The following is a 20,451-nucleotide window of genomic DNA, read 5'->3' on the forward strand; positions in this document are numbered from 1 at the left end:
TATTGATTATTTCTTTTTTTGTAGGTTCGCACGTGACTTTGTTGACTCTTTATCCAAAATTATTAGTTGTGGTTCATAGCATTATGGTATTTATTCACTCAATATTTATTGAGTGCCTGCTGCTTCCCAGGGACCGTTAGAAGTGAAAACAAGAAAGACAAAACTCATATCCTCACAAGGCTTATATTCTAGTTGGGGTTGCAGATAATAAATAGGAAAATATATCTACATCTCTCTACTATGTGTCTGTGTCTATTTCTATATATGAGAGAAATTTCAGGCAGTGCAAAGGAATACTGCTGACCATTCAAAAACTTACGTTGTAAGTCTCTTATTTAGCTCAATTCCCGAGATTTTAGTTTTAAGTCTCTTCTGACCTTCATACATAAAGTTGATCTTTGCGAATTCATGTGACCCAACATATTTTGTTAAACACTGGTTTAAAGTTATTTTCTTGAAAGGACAAAAGGAAACCAGAATGTTTGTGAAATAGTAAATGCCTCCATTGGCTTTCTCTCACGTTCTCTCAGAAATCATATACTGCCTTTGAGACAGGCAATTCTTGGGAATGAAAAAGTCTGTGTTACGAAACCCGGAGAACTCTGATTAGGGAACAACCAGAATTCACTGAGGGACTCGGGAGGAGAGATGGCATCCGTTGATTTATGTTGTATCCGCTTCAGGGAAACAGAGACATAATATGGAGGCTTAACCAGTACGGTTGCCACGAATATACCTTTTTTGTGTTTCAACTTCCTTTAGGAGCTCCTGAAAATATTTTTTAAACACCATGTTTAACTAGAGAAAGACGAATGTTCCAGAGTGAAGGAAAAATAAGCTGACTTGTTTGGTCACTACTACTGTGATGTCTCTTTAAAAATCCCTAGTCAGGGGCGCCTGGGTGGCTCAGTGGGTTGGGCCGCTGCCTTCGGCTCGGGTCATGATCTCGGGGTCCTGGGATCGAGTCCCGCGTCGGGCTCTCTGCTCAGCGGCGAGCCTGCTTCCCTCTCTCTCTCTCTGCCTGCCTCTCTGTCTGCTTGTGATCTCTCTCTGTCAGGTAAATAAATAAAATCTTAAAAAAAAAAAAAAAAAATCCCTAGTCAATTTGGTTTTGAAGCTTTAATTATGTTTTTATGTTACAGTTTTCTTATTTAAATGTCTGCTTTGTGTCCATCACTCAGCACCCCCTGCCTATCTCAAAAGAGGTGGATGTTATTAAACTAATTGAGGAGGAGGGAGAATGCTGTGAGAATTATGAATACATAAATTAAAAAATTAATCTGGAAAGTGCTTTAGGGCCCCTAGAGAAGCTCTACCCAAACACAAAGCATATTTAACATTATTATAAGCACTCCCACAGAGCAGATAGACCAGTGCAGTGTGAGATGAGTAAACTGAGGCACAGAGAGTGGCAACGGGTGGTTGGGCCAGTGCATGTTAGAACCCAGACCCTGGGATGGGTGACAGCTGAAGACCGCTGCAGCAGAGCCCACGTGAGGCCTCTTCTGGTCTTGACAGTTAAGTATTTCTCCCGAAAAGAAACTCCCTTCCTTTTCACCCCTTCTCTTTAAGTCTTTGCTTGTTTGGACTGTGTCTGTGTTGAAAGTGATTAAGGCTAAAATATTAAATCCTAAGGCTGGTAAGGAGAACTCACTAGTGTACTTTCTAGTAATCCCACTTATTTTTTTGGCTTTGTGGCTTGGAACTTCAAGTTGCATTTATTTCATATAGTCCCATTGGTTAGAAAACGCACATAAAAGCTTATCTTGGAGTTGCTTTTTTGTTTTGCCAAGAACCAATTCTCAGCTAGCTTCTCGACAGTGAAAAAGGCTATTTGGAGTACCTACTGTGCTCCCAGAACCTTTGAGGATGTAGAAGTTGGGACACGTTCTATCCTGTCAATAGTGGAGACACAGTAGAAAGTACATGTAACAGCAAGTAGGGAGAAACCATGAACAGCAGTCAGGAGGGACAGCTAGCGTTGTGCAGTGGTGGCTGTAGTTGGGCAGATGGTCACTTCTTGGTCATGTTACTTCACTCACCTGCAACTCGTCTTCTGCATCTGTGAGCCAGCTAATGCCCATCCCTGCTCCTAGTGCTGCAGGACAGAAGTCACTGACGGAGTCTTGCACAGTGCTTGGCACACAGTCAGATGATGACAAAAGGCCACTGTTGCAGAAGCCACCATGGAGGTCCCCACCGTCTTCTGTTTAGCGTGAGCTAGAGTGCTACTGGCTCTCAGAGAAGAAAGTTATTCTGAAGACTTGCTCTTCTTACCTGCGATTCTGCAACATGTTTCCATTAACTTTTTTTAAAGATTTTTATTTATTTATTTGACAGACAGAGATCACAAGCAGGCAGAGAGGCAGGCAGAGAGAGAGGGAGAAGCAGGCTCCCCACTGAACAGCGAGCCCGATGCAGGGCTCAATCCCAGGACCCTGGGATCATGACCTGAGCCGAAGGCAGAGGCTTAACCCACTGAGCCACCCAGGTGCCCCTCCATTAACATTTTTAAATACTAGATACTCTCCTTCATGTCCCATATGGGTCATGCTTTTGAGCCTGTGAAAGAATTTTATAAAAACTATTTAGAGAATTCTCCTCTCCCAGGCCCTTCTTCCAGACTTCCAGAATTTGCAGACAGACTGCCTATTTGGAGGTTTACCTCCACCTCCATGCCCCCGCCACCATCCTTCCCTTCTGGTCTAGCCACAAAGGAACTCCTCTTTCTTGTTTCTCGTACTTCTGTGGAAAAGAGGCCCACCCACCTCCCCCATGTTTGCGCTCCATCTCTCAGCAGGAGCATGCCTCACCTTGCCGGCCAGCATAGGGCTCTTCTGACCTTGTGTTCGGAGTCTGGAGAGGAGGGAGTGCTCACACCAGCAGCTTGGAGGGAGTGTGATCCCTGCTGCCGCATGTCCTGGGTGTGCTGGCAGCTTCTCTTGCAGAGAGCATGGGTATCTTTCCATCAGAATGCCACTCCTAAAAATGGTTTCTTCCCATTATAATATTAACACATTCTTATTGTTGAGAAGTTGGAGAATTCAAAGAGGTACGCAGAGGAAAATAAGATTACCTATAGTTTCATAAACTGTCCTTGACACTTTGATAATTTTCCTTTTAGTCTTTTTTCCATGCAGATACATATTTCATTCTTACATAATTAAATGCAGTACATATCGCATAAAACTGATGCTATTCTACATTTGATCTTTAGTAAAATTTTTCTCATAATTAAAGTAATACCTGTGAATGTAGGAATTTATCTATTCCAGAATTATTTGTTTATTTCCTGTGCAAGTGCGTGTGCACATGTGTACACACATACACACACACACGGAGAAAGAGAGAGGGAGAGAGGAGATGAATCACATATCATGTCGTCTGTCCAGGAATAAACAGTTAACGTTTGACATTGTTTTTGTGTAGGCTATTTTCTTGGTATTACTTTCTTAACGTTTTGTTCTTTCCTTTATTTCCCTTTATTCCTTGTCATGGGAGTCAGAGACCTTTAGAAATCCTCTTCTCTTTTACCACTTAGATGAAATCTGAGCAGTGGTCTCAAGCAGGAACCCTTGTGCTGAGCCAGTTGGATAATCCATTTTAAGAGCAATTTAGTTAGGGAATGAGAGTTAAATATTATCAGGTTAGGAACAGTGAACTCTTATGGGTAGGTATTACTAGGTCTAATGGAATTGAATCTCTTGTAGAATTATGGCCTAATTTATGTAAGTATTTACTCCAGAAATATTTTGGAAATATCCTGTATGTAGAGCATTAAGTTAAATACTTCAGAGGGTATAAATATGAATTAGACCCTGTCACTGATCTCAGGAACTAGCTAATGAGAGAAAAATGTGTAGGAAAATCTTTATGGCACAGAACAAAATAGGATATTAAGTGTTATAGAATAAATGTCATAACTACATAAATTCTTACAAAGGTGCAGGTAACTCTGACTTTTAAGATCAGGTAAGACTTATTGGAAGAGAGAGGGTACATGGTCTCAAAGAATAAGTAGAATATCAGTAGGGGATTGTGTAGGCAAGGAATGACACGAACAAAGCAAAGATGTTGGGCACAGCTCTGGTGTTTTCATGTATCCTCATGCCCTACTCTCCAGAATGGGGAAAGTGGAAAGTAAGACTAGAAAGGGAAATTAGCTGTCAGTCCTTGGGGCACCCTGAATATTGTGCCAAGGAGTTTGGATCATATACCATATGTAAAAGGGGCATTTGTTGAGTAAGGCAACGACATGATGAAGTTGTATTTGAAGAAGATAATTCTGATAGAAAAAGGAGAAGTAGAGAGAGACCATTATTGTAATTCTCAGAGTAGGGAATGGTAAGAACTTGAACAGAAGAAAGTGGTAAAGCAAAGAGTCAGTGGAGGCCAATGGAGGAAAAATCAGAATGACTAAAAAAAAAAAAAAAAAAAAGGGAGAAAAAATAAAGATGATCTTACTTTGGGTGATTCAAAGGATAGCATTCCCTTAACCAAGAATGGAAACATGGGAACAAAAAATACATTTATAAGTAGTAAGATGATAAATTTAGCCTGGGTTATGTTGGGATCGAGGTGGCAATTAGATGTGTTCAGGGAGATTCTGTTACTCTGTTGCTAATAAAAGTTTGGTGCGTGGCCAAAGAGATCAAAGCTACAGGTATAGATTTGGAAGTCAGTCTAACTGAGGTGGCTGAGCCCATGAGTAAACTCATGAAATGTTAGGCAAGTAAAAAGAGAAGAAAATATAGAACAGAATTTGTAGAATTTCAACAGTTAATAAGTTGGCAGAAAGGAAAAGTTGGCAAATGAGGAAAATAGGAACCAATGAATAAAAGAAGAACTCTAGAAAACACTTGTTTACAAGCAGAAGATACCGGTTTTCTACCTAGTGTTTCAAAACGATATTTGTTAAACTTGCTTGACCTTCAGCTTTTCTCATCTGGAATACAAATCTACAAGAATGGGTTTTAAAAGATAGTGAATGTGGGGGCGCCTGGGTGGCTCAGTGGATTAAGCCGCTGCCTTCGGCTCAGGTCATGATCTCAGGGTCCTGGGATCGAGCCCCGCATCGGGCTCTCTGCTCCACAGGGAGCCTGCTTCCTCCTCTCTCTCTGCCTCTCTCTCTGCCTGCGTCTCTGCCTACTTGTGATCTCTCTCTCTGTCAAATAAATAAATAAAATCTTTAAAAAAAAAAAAAACACTTTATAAAAGATAGTGAATGTGAAAGTGTTTTGGTAAACCATCAGACATGCAAGTCTTAAGTCTTACAATTAGTGTCACGAAGTGAGGAAAGTAGAGACTTCCAACAAGGGAGAAAGTAGTGTCAGATGCTACAGTTTCATAAGAATATTTATTTTTAGCTCAATTCATTTGGCTTGTGATTTAAGGAAGTCAAGTCAAGAGTGAATCTGTTCTTTAATCACTTAGAACAACATTTCCCAAAATATGGAGCATGTGTCTCTGGTGGGACAGGACAGAACTTTGGGTTTGACACAGACATCAGGCAGAACTGAATCACATAGTGAGAAAGTTGTTTTTTTGTTTGTCTTTTAATCTTCAGATTAATGTTAAGGCGGTAAGTCTCAGTTGGGGCGAATAAGTCTGTAGCATCTAACACTGACTGGTTTCCCCTTTCAGTAAACTCCTTCAGGTTGTGAGCACTATTTAGTTAGAATTTGAGAATATCATATTAACTTTAAAATTACCACGTGTACTACCTTCTTATTTTAGCAGGGATACCCGCTTTCCAGCTGGGAGAGTGATATGAAGTTTCCCTTAAAACTAAGTTATTTTAAACAAAAAAGTAATTGGTTTTTAAAATATTAAGTACATAATTGTATAGGTGGTATACAGTCACAGCCACACTGAAAAAGTGGTATTCCAATAACGGGAGTTTGGAAATTTTAGATTTACCTGAGCTCTTCCTCCTTCTATTTCTTAGAATGGCTATCTCGGTTCAAGCAGATTAGAACAGTGTGGGAAATTATCCATCCTGGGACAGTGGTGGGGTGGTGGTGTTTGTCTTGGGTTCTAGACTTACAGATTTAGACCCTTTTCTTCCCATAAGATGTTGGGTCAATTTTTTTTTTAAGATTTTATTTATTTATTTGACAGACAGAGATTACAAGTAGGCAGAGAGGCAGGCAGAGAGAGAGGAGGAAGCAAGCTCCTTGCTGAGCAGAAAGCCTGATGCGGGGCTCGATCCCAGGACCCTGGGATCATGACCTGAGCCAAAGGCAGAGGCTTTAACCCACTGAGCCACCCAAGCGCCCCATGTTGGGTCAATTTTTGAAGCCTGTAGATTTTTCTAGTATTTTGTGTCTTTGGAAGTTAAAACGAGAGTGTTAGTTTTAAATGATTACTAGAGTTCCTTCTAGCAATAAAGCCTATGATTCTCTGAGTGATTAGTAAATAACCCTGTGCTTTCAGATGGATAGAAGTTAGAAAAAATGTTTTTCCTCTGTATGGCATCAATATGTCATCAAGTATGCCAGTGCCAGAGGGTGTTTGCAGACTAACATCAACGGTGAGGAAAACATCAACAAATTCATTCTTTAATGATAATTCATAGTCTACCTCATTTGTGAAGGATAGTTATTTCAAGAAGGAATCTCTGCTTTAATTAAGGTGATTGATTAAAATTGAAAGTGAAATCATAAATGAAAATCTGTTTCAATTTCCTGAGCCTACTGCTTTCTGCCAATACCTCACTCTTAAGTCAGTACTTTCACTGCAGTCCTGTATAATCAATTCAGAAAGCCCATGAATTCTGTTGCTTGGTGTAGCAGCTCATAGGTAGTAAGTCCTTATATGTAAGAAGATGTTTCTATTCATCTATTGACTAATATCTTTCCACCTTTTAAAATTTATTTCTCCTGAAAAGGAGGGCAGGTGAAGTATTTTCTAACTGGCTGTAAGTTCTCCTAAGTGTTATTGTGAATTGATCTAACTCTACATACTAAGATGTAAGTAACTCTTAAAAATAGAAGCATATGGCCTATTTGGAATCTAACAATATGGCGACTTCCATCATCAAAAATATAGCAAAGGACCAGGCAGCAAATGAAAAATGGATATAGAATGGGGATAGAAAAAAACCACCCACACCCATCTTGGGATCTGAAAAATTTGAGTTTATTACTTCCTTTAAAAAGTTTCCATATGAGGGGGCACCTGGGTGGCTCAGTGGGTTAAAGCCTCTGCCTTCGGCTCAGGTTATGATCCCAGGGTCCTGGGATGGAGCCCCATATCCGGCTCTCTGCTCAGCAGGGAGCCTGCTTCTGCCTCTCTGCCTACTTGTGCTCTCTGCTTGTCAAATAAATAAAATATTATTAAAAAATAAAAAAATAAGAAGTTACCGTATGAACAAGTTCTTCTCTACGGTTAGGTAGGAAGGGTTTGTCCCGGTCATTTTTTGAGCTGCATCAGTGTCCTGTTTTGCTCTAACTTGTGCTAACCAGGGTAATCTTTGTGCAAGCAACTCAGCAATTTTAGGATTGCATGTTCACATCTGGGAAAAAAGAAAAAGGGATAATACTAACAGTAACAATAATGTGGTCATTGATCTGACCAAATTAGTGTCCTTGTGTAAATTCCTCAGCAATGTGGAAGATACCTCCTAAGGGCTCACCAAGAGTTAATTCCCACCATTGCAAAAACACTTTGACAAGTTGCAATTAAACATGTGCTTGACTTTGAATTATCATCTTTTACTGCCCTTCAGAGCCTCTTTCTTTCTTCTGTTCTTTGTACAATAGTAAACTTGATTTCCTGATTTTGATGCTTACAGATTAGAAGTGCAGATTAGAAGGTGCAAAGCACACCAGGAGAAAAAAGAAACAAGAAAGTGAATAAACTAGAAATAACTTAAAAATTATAGTTATCTAAGGCCATTTAGTGCAGGGGAAAATAGGTCCTCATACCTTAGTAGTCACTAAGGAGGCTTTTCTCTAATACAGCAATAGATAATGAGTGTTCCAAATGACGATCTTGATTCATCAAGGGTAAATTAAAGTCTATATACTTTGCTTACTTTAGGAAAAAAATGCAATGATTTTGGAAGAAATTAAATATGAAAAGGGCAAAATTTGAAGTAAATACTTTTTTGTGTGCTTTTCTGGTTAAAACTCTAGCCATCTAAAACACTCAGTCATGGAGATGAACTCAGTCTCCAGGAGTTCCACATAAGCATGATCTTCTTGAAATATCTTTCAAGTGTCTCCAGCAAATAAGCTAAGGCTCCATATATTCTGCAGAAAGGGATAGGCATTTTTAATTACTAAGTTAAAATGACTTTTATGCAGATGGCCTTTTCTTTATGTTTCAAAGAAGAGCATTTGACAGAAATTATTTGTGGACTTTCACAGTAGTAACTTTCTCAGATTCTTTTCCCTGGGACTTGGTGCTAGGACAGTTTACTCAGGTGGGCCCCAAGGGCTGATACCTTAATTTTCACAGTGTTGTCTGTGGTTCTTTCCAATAGTGCCACCTGTAATTTTCTGGGCAAAACATTTGCATTGGGTCTGGTTTGCCCATTAAAAAAAAAAAAAAAAGGCTTCTTCTAAGTTATCCTCATAAGTTAGTACAAACCCAAGTGCTAATCCATTGTATACTGACTCAGTACCACAAATGTTGAGCCAGATGACTCTGATAGGAGTCAAGAAGTGGGCAATGACCGAAACCATAGAGAGAGAACGTGTAGAATCCAGCGCCATCAGAGGTCAAGCAGTCAAATGCCAGGACTGGACTTTTCAAAGAACCAGATAATGCCAGTTTTATGACCATTAATAACATTCCAGTTCCATAAACAAAGATAAGAGTAATAAAAAATAAATTCCGCTTCTCGGTGTAATCTGATTGCCAACAGGGTTCAGAAATGAATGTTCTCATTGTGCACGTGGCCTTGCATAATGGACCAGGGATCATTCTGCAGCCCCCTCCCCAAACTTCCACTTCCCTTTTATGGATAGTCCTTAGTTCTGCCAGATCTCTAAGCTATTCCAGGGAGGCAGTTTCCCCTTTAAAGCTCTTTGATTGCGCCTCTGGTAGTTAATGCACCAAATGGTCTTTAGGGATATTTCGTACGTGGGCTCTGCAGCTAATCAGAGTGCCTTGGCCCACTGATTTCCTACTTCTGTGTTTTCCACATGTTCAAGGGCTCAGTTCAAACACCAGGCCCACCAGCTTCTGGAGAGGCATGGCAGTGCTCAGCTCTGATGGCGGTGTCTGCCTCAAACAGAGATTTTCCAAAGGATATCCCGTAGTAGATGAATCATTCCATTAGGCCAGGTTCACTTTTCAAACCAGGAAGCCACGTGCCTGCTGTGTAGGGAAACTCAGATAAAGTTGTTGTGGCTGTGCTCAGAGCGCTTGTAAATATCGTTGTCAGTGTCTTTGATACAGGTTCCATCAAGATAGCATGTAAACACTGACAGGTTAATTATGTGTTTTAAAGCTATGTTTATTGCGAGCTGATGGGAAGGCTGTGAAATGAGTCCTTTACATATCGCAGTGACAGTTTTCTCCCCACTGTCTTCCCCAGCTGATTACGCCTCATGCCATCCGCGTGCAGACTCCTCCCCGGCACATCCCTGGTGTTGTAGAAGTCACTTTGTCCTACAAGTCGAAACAGTTCTGCAAAGGGACCCCGGGAAGATTCATTTACACAGGTAAGAACCGTTGCAGATGGTGGACACAGAGATTTTCCTCGGATTTGTGTGTGTTTTGCTTTATCTTGTATGTCTACACGGGCATTGTATTTTAAAATCTCATTTGTAGGACCATCTTTCTTTGTCCATTTCACCAAATAGATGACCAGATGACTTGCTATCATTACTAGTATTAGTATATCATTATTTAAGACTTCATTTGGGTGTCCATGTTGAATGAGAGGTTTGATAGAAAAAAATCGGTTGGATACCTAAGAAGCAGCCTGAGAAGTAAGGAAAGGGGGAAGAAGTGCTAGGCAATTCAGTCTCTCTGTACGTTAAGCCATCTGTGTTGGGGTTTACTTGCTTTATGGAACATGGATGTGCTTTAATGAACAGGACAACTTTCTTCTAGCCTGGTCATGGCTGGGGAGTTGGTAGTTTCCTATTTCATTCTGGGTTGGTACTTCCTTCTCCCGTAAAGTGCATTTTGCCCTCCCCAAACAGCCTTGGCGTACAGATCTGCCTTGCGGTGAGAAGGGTTGCAGAGTGGAGGCAATTGACCACCCCATCAGATGGAGAGAACCAGGCAGGTTCCCCATGGAAATGCAAGCACGCAGCCCAAGCGTCCATTGTGTACTTCAGGAGATCCTCTGATTGTAATGTGCTAACCAAAACACTCACGGATCTTTCTAGAAATCAGATTTGGATTCAGTAGCCCTGGGTGGGATCAGAGACTCTGCCTTTCTAACACACTCCCAGGGGAGACTGGTGATCTTGGTCCATGGGCCTCACTGGGAGTGGTGACATTCTGGGCCCTCTGCTTACGACCTGTCATCCCTAGGTAACTGTCTCCAAGAACTCGTCCCACGTTTCCTTCCTCATTCAGTAGAGGACCACAGGGCCTAAGTATAGAGTGTAGGTTTCTTCCACACAAAGAAGATCCAGAGCAGTGAAGGGAGAACTCCTTAATACATCCTAATTACAGCCATACAATTAAATGGACAAATTTTATTTTGCTGTGACGTTTTACCTCAAAGCATCTTTCCTTTTTGTATTTTAATACCAGGAACAAAACCAACCATGCTTGTTAGTCTCAATCTCTCTCTCTCTCTCCCCTTCTCTCTCAAAATTATAAAAAGAACTAATGTATTCTGACCCTTGGAAATGCCTCCCAGCCCTTTAAACAAAATGCAGGTTTGGTGCCTGCCTGACGATTAGTTTTAGTTAATTGAAAATTATAGGATTGACCCAAGAGGAAAATTTTGTTTGCACTCCAATCACTTTTACAAATTAAGGAAAATTACCACAATTTTGTTTAGCTAAGGTTTCACACTGAGTTCAAGAAATTAGCTCAGCCATCCCAACAAAGTCAGCACTTTGTTAGTGAGCACTTGAAAAAATAATAGTCTATCTGGAGTTTGGTGGTGTATACAAACGAAGCATAGAGAAAGCTATGATGCTTTATAGAAGTAGGCCAAGTGTTTTTAATTAGGCTCATTGGTTCAGCGTAAGTTTTGAAGAACAATCAAACTAGCAGATTAGCTGTTTCTTTTAAAGCTAGGATTTCTTGCCATTCATTTTTCCCATGAGAACTTCCACATAGCACTTTTTTTTTTTTTTTTTTTTTTTTTTACAAGCCTCATTATGGGCCTGCAGGAAAAGGACCAATTGAAACTTCTGATACTGTAACATTCCCCACCATCATTCCAATGGATGGGAGTTTTTCACAGTGTTCCTCACTGAACTCGGTGTTCTGGAACATATTACAAAACCACAGAGGCCAAATGTTTTCTCTGAGGAGTTTGGACTCTGTTTTTGGCCAAAAACATTTAAGCCTTGCTGGCTGCTTATTTACTCTACTATTAAGAACAAGAAAAAGGAGAAGAAAAAGAAGAAGAAGAAAATGCCTGTGTGGTGGGAGGTACAGGAGGCAATCAGGCGTGATTCCGCTTTGGTGACAACATCCCTGCCCATTAATGGTTCCATTTTGTGGTCAGGTCTCATTTAGAAGAAATTATTTTTAATCAGTGTTCAACAAAATATCCCCTTGAGCCACCTGGCCATAAAAGTTAAAAAAAAAAAATCATCCCCACTAAATTACTTAAGTTCTCAAAAGAAAATAGCTAGGGACCCATTATGATTTGGAATTTTTTTAACCACTAAAAAAAATTGCCTTCAATTTAAGAAATAACATCTTGGAAAACCTGTATCATACAGGAATTAGGATCAAAGGTAAAAAGCGATGGATTTGCAAGCCTAGCAAAGTAGTTAGGGCTGAGAGAGAGAAATCCTGGGTATGATGCACGTGTGTACGTGTGTGGGAAATTAAAAGTCTGAGAACATGCTTCTTCTGATCTTGCCTTAAACTGTGGGAAACAGACAGGAAGACGTACTCTATTAAGCATTCTAGGAGAGAGTTTAACTTCTCTCTGCATTGAAGAAAGAAAATTTTGAAGAAATTAGCACAGAAACTTCTCCACTGATGGAGTTACCTGTTAGCTTGCTGGGACATTACCTCATTTCTAACATAGGGGAATCTCTGTTAATTGGTGAGCTACATGTGGCCTCTTAATTAGCATTGAATGCCCCTACCTAGGATCACTTGTTCATAGCTATTGCTCCTGATTTACTCAGTTTACCTCTATGCTTGTCACCATTGACCAACCAAGGCAGAGATGGCCATAAAACCTTTCTGTTCTTTATATCCAAACAACCCTTGAGGCCATAGTGAACGTGCAGCCATCCTTTTCTGTCAACCCACAGAAGATCCCACTTCATTTTCTTTAACTTCCATAGCACTTCAAGATGTGAAGCTTGATTTTCTGGACGGGCTGAGCCAACGTCTTGTTTCTTAGTGGAATGTCACTTGGAATTTTTCCCTTAAAAATAAAAGGGGGGAGAATATCCAGGGACTGAAAACTCACAACCCCAATTTAAGCACTGTTGCAGTTTGCTGAGTGTGTGAGGGAGTTTGGGTGTGTGTATGTAGAAGTCTCTAAAAATCCATAATTGTTTAAAAAAAAAAAAACTGAAACAGGAACAGCATGGCCTAATCTATGCAAATAAAGGCAGACTTTTTGGGACAGGAGGAAAGAATTTGACTAAACACAGATTGCCTGCAAGCTGGCTCCACTTGTAAGGAGTGGGAACGCTGTTCTCCATCATCGATTCTTCAGATCAGGGACACAGGGGGAATTCTCAGCTGCCAGATGTGTGGGTCTCTGTGTTCACCCAGTCTGTGAGGGAGCAAAGTGAATCCCAACTTGATCAGAACAAATAGTTCTTCCCGGATCCTGCTTATTGTGTCCTGTCATTCTTCTGCAAATTCAGGGCAAAGCTGAGTTTAAATTTTAAATAATGTTTCCTGGTAGAAGGAAACAAAACCCCTTTCTAATGACAGGGCTGTTTTCAAAGCCCTCTCCTGGGGGTCTGGTCCATCAGTCTATAGGAAGTAAATCCACCATCAACCCCCAGTGCCATGGAAAGAGGTCTCCCCCATATCTTTGTTCTTCTCCCAGCTTGTTTTCCTGCTGTTGCCACATCTTTAAGGGACTTGGATCTTTTAGAATTGTAATCTCTCCTGCGAAGGTTTAAGTAACCTCAAGAGCTGATAAAGGACTCTAAGAAGCCTTTAAGATGCTTCTTCAAACTTCTAGAATTGGTTTCCCTGATGAGAAGTGGCCAAATCCAGTTTTGCCTCATCACCGTTCTTTCTCCGCTGGAAAGGTTGCCATCTTTGGAGAAACTGTGACGGGAAGAGTAAGCCACCAGGACAGTGTCTGACTAGCTCAGGTGTGCATAGAGAGCTATGGACGCCTGGTCTCCGTCAAGCTAGGGAAAGCCCCAGTGAATGCGGTTAGGCCACTTCTCAGATCATTCTCTCACCAAGTTCCACTGTTCTAAGGATTTTTCACCAAATTTCCCGCCCTTGTGGAAAGATTAACTCCAATTTCTGTATGTTAGTCTCAGAATTAACTTTGAAATGAAAATTCTTTCTGGAAATAGTTCCTATGTGTACCTCATGCCCAAGACAGCTTTGCATGTAGGAGGGGTCACTTTGGCTGAATGTGCTCTGTGGGACTTGATGCATCATGTCTTTCAAGTTTTCCTTTTTTTCCCCTGTTTTTTTTTTTTTTTTTGCTTTCTTCTCCTTCCCCTTTTTTCTCTCCATTTCCCCACCTTTTCTTTTCTCCTCCCATTCTTTCCTCTCTCACTCCCAAGGAGACAAAATGACCTAGTGATTAAGGGCTTGGGTTCAAGACTAGATGGGTGTAGTTGGAACGCTTAGCCCTACCACTCACTATGGAGGTTATTTTGGGGACATCATGTGATGGCTTTGAACCACAGTTGCCTATTCTTTGCAAGGGAATAATCCAGAGTTTGTTTTAGTATCAGGGAAATATATGTAAAGCACTTTTCATGAGCTAGTATGAGCACCAGCCAGATACTAGTAGTTTCTACTAATAGATGGTGGCCATTGTTATTACTTATTAATTCATTCATTTCTTACTGAGTCCCAACCATGGTGTAAATATTTTACGTGTATTGTTTATCTTCACCATCATTTCCTAGAGGTCTAAGAGATATCCTTTAGGATTTTTAATAACAAAACAGTAGACATCCATAAATAAAAGAAACCAGTAACAGCAATCAACCACAAACAAAAAGAGCAAAGTATGAATAAGGTAGCAAGAAAAAGAGATTAATAAATATGAATATAACAATTTTGATATAACAAATACTTTCTAAAAAATAGCCTCAAACAACAGATATTTTAATAAGGCAGCCCTGATTTATAAAGTTCTCTGGTGCTGATTTTTCAGGAAAAATACACACGTGTCTTCTTGTTTCCATTCAAATTCCAGCCCTTCCTCTGGAGGCCATAGGAACATGGGTAGGTCCATCACGAGCCTCCTCAACAAAGGTGGTTAGGTTGTAATCACTTTAATTCCAGGTTCAAAAGTTTCAAGGCCAGAAGGCTCTGTTTCCAGTTCTTGAAAACCTCCTCCAGAAATGAAGGCTGCCACCCTGGGGATAAACAAAGTCAATGGTTGTAAGGGAGAGTAAAGCGTTTGTCCCTAATGACTCTCATGTTCGTTAGCCTTTTCCCACACTAATAATCATTGAGTTAGGTTTCGGAAAAGCCATTGTCATGGCATTACCCTGCATAGAAAGCTTCCCCTTCTGCCCACTGTATGTGATATGTGGCCCAGCCCCCATGCTGGGCCAACTTCACGGCTTCCTGTACTCTCAGCTTCACTCAAACCAGTCTCCTCATTAGGCCTCGGGCTCACTTTGTATTTGGCAATGCAGAATATGGTAGTTCCACTGTAAGATCAGGCTCAAACTCTGTTGCCCTTCTGAAGTGTTTTCTAGCCACTTTGGCAGACCCCTGGGCTGGGAACAAGGAGGGCCGGTAGCCCCAGCTCTGCTGCTAACTGGGACACGTTGCTTCCATGGTCCACATTCTAGTTCCTTCCATGTAAAATGAGTCAATTGCACTAGGCAACTTTGATGTCCCCTCTGGCTCATCTTGATTGACTAGAAGTTTATATCCTTGGATGTGTTTTGTTGCATGTGCTTAAGCCATTCATTTGTCCTTCACTTCCTTTGCCTTTAGATCTTGTTCTGTTCCTAGGTACACAAATCACAAATAGTCCACAAGCTCTGGAAGGAAAGAGTCCTTCTTCCCTGATCTTACACTGTTTTGTACACTGTGTTGAAGCAACGTGACCCAGTATCTTACTTGCAATAGATGTTCTCTAATGATTGATTGACATATTGCCCAGGATCAATGGGTCCTCATTGATTTTTGTGCTCTAGATGACATGGAATGTAAATAAGAGCTGTTAATTAAGAATCTATCCCCTTTCACTTGAAGTTTTACACACAGGAGAACACAGTAGTGGGGTTTCTGTTAAGGAAAATATGGGTTGGATCTGTATCATAAATGTTCTTCATTTTCTTGCATGTAAAATGGGAATATTTTAATAGTACCTTTATCTAAGAAGTAAATGGATCAATGTAGGTAATGCAGTGCTGATCATACCTGGTACAGTGTGAGTGTTCCTTAAAAGTAAACTCAAAAAGAGAGAAGCAGATAATGTTTCTTTCAAAAATCATTAGAGCAATTTTTGGTTGGCATGAAATACATGTCAGCTTTCATCATGATTAAAGAAATTGTTTCTTTCTAGTCAGTAGAGTAGGAATCAAAGATCTGTTTTCTAATTATTAGTGATTCTTTCTGTTCATTCATTCAACTTATAAATATTTTGAATTGCCTGTTCTATTCTAGGCAATGTTCTAAACCAGTTTGGACAATATTCTAAAACAGCACTGAGCAAAACAAGACATGATCTATGTTCTCATTGACCTTATGGTCGATGAGGGAATGTAAACATTTCTAAAGTTTACTATTTCAAATTTAGTGAGTGTCCAAAAAGGTAGGAACTGAGTTCTAATAAGCATATTTTAAAAAGGTACCCGAACTGGTCAGTTAGAGATATTTTTCCTCAGAAAAAGATGAGCTGGTTTGAAGGATGATTAAGAGTTAACCTGACAATAAGTGGAGAGTGGGAGAAGGATGAGGTTGGGGAAAGAGAGTGAGTGTTCCAGCATAGAGGACATGTAAGAAGGCATTGAATGGGAGCAAATGTGGCATCTTGGAATGCTGAGAAAATTCTAGTGAGGCTGCCAAATTAAGAGAGAGGAGAACGATGACAGAGAAGGCTGGAGAAATGGGCAGGGGCAAGCTTGTGCGAAGTCTTATAAGCCATGGGGAGGAGTTAAGTTGTCATCTTAAGAACAATGGGCAGTCCTTGAAGCATCTTAGAGGACAATGGACATGGCTAGATTTGCGTCTTGAAAAAACAAAAGCAAAAATCTCTCACTGGATGGCACACAGAAACCCAGAATGGATATCGGAAGACCTGTTAAGAGGTCACTGCAGTAGTCTGGGAGAGAGATTTGGTGACTTTAATTCAGGTGATAACAGGTGGAGATGGAATGAAGTGAGAGAATTCAAGAGGCACTGAAGAGGAAGTAGACTGGTCCTGCAGCTGGGTTGGACACAGCGGTGAGGAGAGAGAGGGCTTAAGGCTAGCAGGACTTCCGCTTCTTCAGCCTAATGGATGAAGGGGCCATTCCTCCTCTGGGCATCCCCAGGGTCTTATGAGTATCAGTGAAAGAAAGAATGGGTATAAAAATGTTCTGCAAAGGGTAATTTCTACACATATGTTAATTGTTAGGAAGATAGGCCTAAGCAGACTCAGGAAGAATCAGGGAAAGGAAGACAAGGGCATGTTTTCTCTTCTATCAGATTGTTTTCACTTAGGATTCAGCTGAGAGAGGGCTGTGTAATGAACACTGGACTAGCAGTTCCGCCTTCACGGTGTCCTAATTGGAAAAGATTCAAGAAGAAAGAAAAATTAACAGGCTGCTCCTGTCCACATGTCTTGAATATTACTCTAAATGAGCCATTTACACACAAAGAAAAGAATTCAAGGCAGAGAGAATATTTATTCTTTTTGTTTTTGTGATCCAGAGGGCAAATCCTAAGCCTCTTCTCCTCTGCAGAAAGGAGCTTTTTCACAAAACGTGATTGCCCCTGATCTGATGTATGTTGATGTGACTGGTGATCCTGAACCCTCTGGTGTTTGTAAAGTTAAACACTCTTGGTGCCATAACGGGGACAACGGCAACAAGAATCACTAGAAGTACCCATTGTACTTCAGTGACATCTATAAAATGAAAGCCATTTCTGCGAAGAATAAAGCTGGTCCGAAGGAAGCATATTATTTTGCATATTTTATGTACATACTTTCCCAGAAATATGACCTTTATTTCCTATTTGGAGTGGAGTGTAATCAGGACTTGAGTAGCTAGTGTAACAGGATCATTAAAAGGGAAATTTTCACTGACATTAGAAGTCTAAATGGCCACTAGGCCTTATATACAACCTTGGCTTTTTCCTGTCTACCCAGAGTTAATAAGTGATAAGGCCGGGAGAGAGATAAATCACAGAAATCCCTGTCCAAAGAAAACATATTGACTACAGCCAGGCAAATAACAGACCATAACCAACGGCCCCATTCATCATTCATGTAATAGGGATATAAAGTATTTCCTACCAAAGAAACCATATAGAAGGAAAAGGCAGATAAGCTGCCCCAATCTAAGGCATGTGATTTGGTTATTAAGGGACATGAACTATTTGTCACATGGTTTTAATCTTTAAGATGTGTGGCCATTTCTAAACTATAAATTTCTGGTCAGGGATTAGAAAGCTATTAACAATAAAGGTAGGGACGGAGCTTTATATGTATTCTTGCCAACATAATGCAACACTAGAGAGTCTTGAACCTCTAATCTATTTAGCATGATATAACATGATTTGGTTTTCAAAGCCAAGAAACTATTTGGAGGTCTTTAAGGCTTTTGTTTTTGTTTTTATCCAACATCATGATAAATTAACCTTTCAGGTTTTTAACTGTATATGTTGTAAGTTTCTCTAACATCCTTGGTGGGGGGGTGCGGTGGAGTGGGTAACAAAATTAAATTTTTTTCCTTTTCTCCTTTTCTAAGGCTTATTCCAAATGTTTGGTGGAGGGTTATTTTCTGTTTTTTTTTTTTTGTTTTGGTTTGGTTTTTAGTTTTTTGTTTTTTGGTTTTTTTTTTGGCCCATGTTTACAGTGGTGTGGGTGCTAGTCTTCTGTTCCTTGTTAACTAAGTGATGTGGGGTCCACTAGACCATTCAAGCTTGTTTTTTTCTTTATTACAACGTAGTACCTAGTGATTTCAGATAATTTCAGAAATACTAATTAAAAAATTATTAAAATAATATTAAAGTTGCTCATACTTCTACCAGTTTTTAAAACATTAAATACTCAATAAGTGTTAGCTGTTAATATTTTTAATGGCCTATGTCTTTCTTCTTTGTATGCATATATCTGCCTCATCACCAAAAGAGGGTGAGATCTTACATCATATTGCGTGATTCATTTCTTCACTTAGCAATATGGAGGAAATATGTGTAAGAAAACGTAGGTGTTATAAATTTAAAAACAACTTTTAATCTTTCATAATCATTCCACATCTTGGTAGACTCTTGGTAGAATCTTATTCCATAATCTTATCTTGTTGTAGCATAGATACCTTGAATTTGGGTTCTGGTAGTCTCTTTTTTTTTCCTGAAAACCCCCAGCACAGATCAGTAGTACTATACCCTCATTCTTTGGTGTACTCATCGGTTGAGACCCACCAGTCAACCCCAAATAAGTGAGTACACTGCTCCAAGGGTCTCATATCTCAGGGGGCCTGATGTCTCAGAGGTTGGTTCCAGCTCCCGGATGCTCATTCAACTACAGAATGTGGAGCTGTGTGTTTTCATCTTAAACCAAACTCGTGGGTCTATGAGTTCCATAAATTTGCCCCCTTGCCCTAGGAAGCAGTACCATACCTTTCCATACTAAAAATGGAAACTTATATAAGAGGCTTAACATTTCTGAAGTTGAATCAAGTCCAAAATTATGACAATTATGTAGGAAATTTAGGCCCCTCCCGTCAACCCCCCTCCCCAGGATAGCAACATTCCCTGCTGGAGTTTTGAATTCTTCTTTTCTCTTTTCTCGCGGCTGGCTTTTCACCCTTCTGACAACCTTTCTTCAGTTTTATCTTATCATCCCCTCCTTTTCCACACTTTTTTTTTTTTTTTTACACTGTCGTCTCTTTCAATCTTCTTCCTCTCTGTGTTACTGAAATGTAAAACATTCCCCTCCCCTCCACCCCACCCCCCCTCCAATCTGTGTGAGGCCTGCTCTATTATTAGCCCATTTTATAAGAAAACTTAGAGAGATAAAGTGACTTCCCCAGGGTAATGTAGTTGATGAAAGGAGGAGCCAGGATTTGGACCCTGGTCAAGGGAAACCAGAGCCTGCATGGCAGTAAACCTCCTGGGCTGCTACTTCAGCTCATTCATTTTTGGAATTATGTGATCCCCTCAAATTTGATTGTTGGTGATGGGAGACTGTGGGTATTTCTAGGACATGTGAGGTCTGATAGGAACTGAAGTCATATATATATATATTTTTTTCTATACATACTTTTTTTTTCTTTTTGAGAGAGAGAGAGAGAGGGGGGAGGAGGGTAGAGTGAGAGGGAGAGAGAGAGAATCCCAAGCAGACTCCCTATTGAGCCTGAAACCCCATGTGGGGTTCAATCTTACCACCCTGAGATCTTGACCTGAGCCAAAATCAAGAGTCATAGATTCAATTAACTGAGCCACCCAGGTACCCACCCCTCTTTTTTTTTTTTTTTTTAAAGAGAGACAGAGAAAGGAAGCCTTTCATGTTTTAAACAAGTTGTATCATTATGAACGTAATGCATACTTATACAGAAAATTTTATCAACACAGAAAGTATGAAGAGATCCATTATCCCACCCCTCAGAAACAATCAGTATTAATATTTTTTAGTCTCCTAATATCTTTGTGTTACTCTCATGAATTTTTTCAGTATATCACAAGATGTTTATATAATTTTACCTCCTTCTTTTAATTTAAATGGTAAAAAAAAATTTCCCCTGCTAATTCCGATACTTCCTAAGTGCATTTTATCAGATATACAATAGTCCCTTTTGTGGCTGCATCATAATTTACTTAGTCATTCCCCTGTTGTTGGATAGCCACATCTTTTTTCCCATAGGATTTTTAACAGTGTTCGTGTCAGAGTAGAACATGGTCTTGAATACAAGGCATTCCCCCGTTTTCCTAATATAAAGTTTTTCAGTTTTAGGAATA

The 20,451-nt window shown here is 40.1% G+C and overlaps 1 protein-coding gene across 6 annotated transcripts in view; it reads left to right on the top strand.

Annotated features, from left to right (window-relative positions):
- Positions 1–20,451, top strand: part of EBF1 (EBF transcription factor 1) — a 387,643-nt gene that overhangs the window by 298,699 nt on the left and 68,493 nt on the right. For all 6 annotated transcript variants that reach the window (XM_046001039.1, XM_046001042.1, XM_046001043.1 and 3 more), the window contains exon 10: positions 9,548–9,674. In XM_046001039.1, coding sequence (XP_045856995.1) covers positions 9,548–9,674 — 127 coding nt within the window. The remainder of the gene's footprint in view (positions 1–9,547; positions 9,675–20,451) is intronic.

The sequence above is a fragment of the Meles meles genome, chromosome 3 (assembly GCF_922984935.1).
Source record: "Meles meles chromosome 3, mMelMel3.1 paternal haplotype, whole genome shotgun sequence".
In the NCBI taxonomy this organism is placed as follows: domain Eukaryota; kingdom Metazoa; phylum Chordata; class Mammalia; order Carnivora; family Mustelidae; genus Meles; species Meles meles.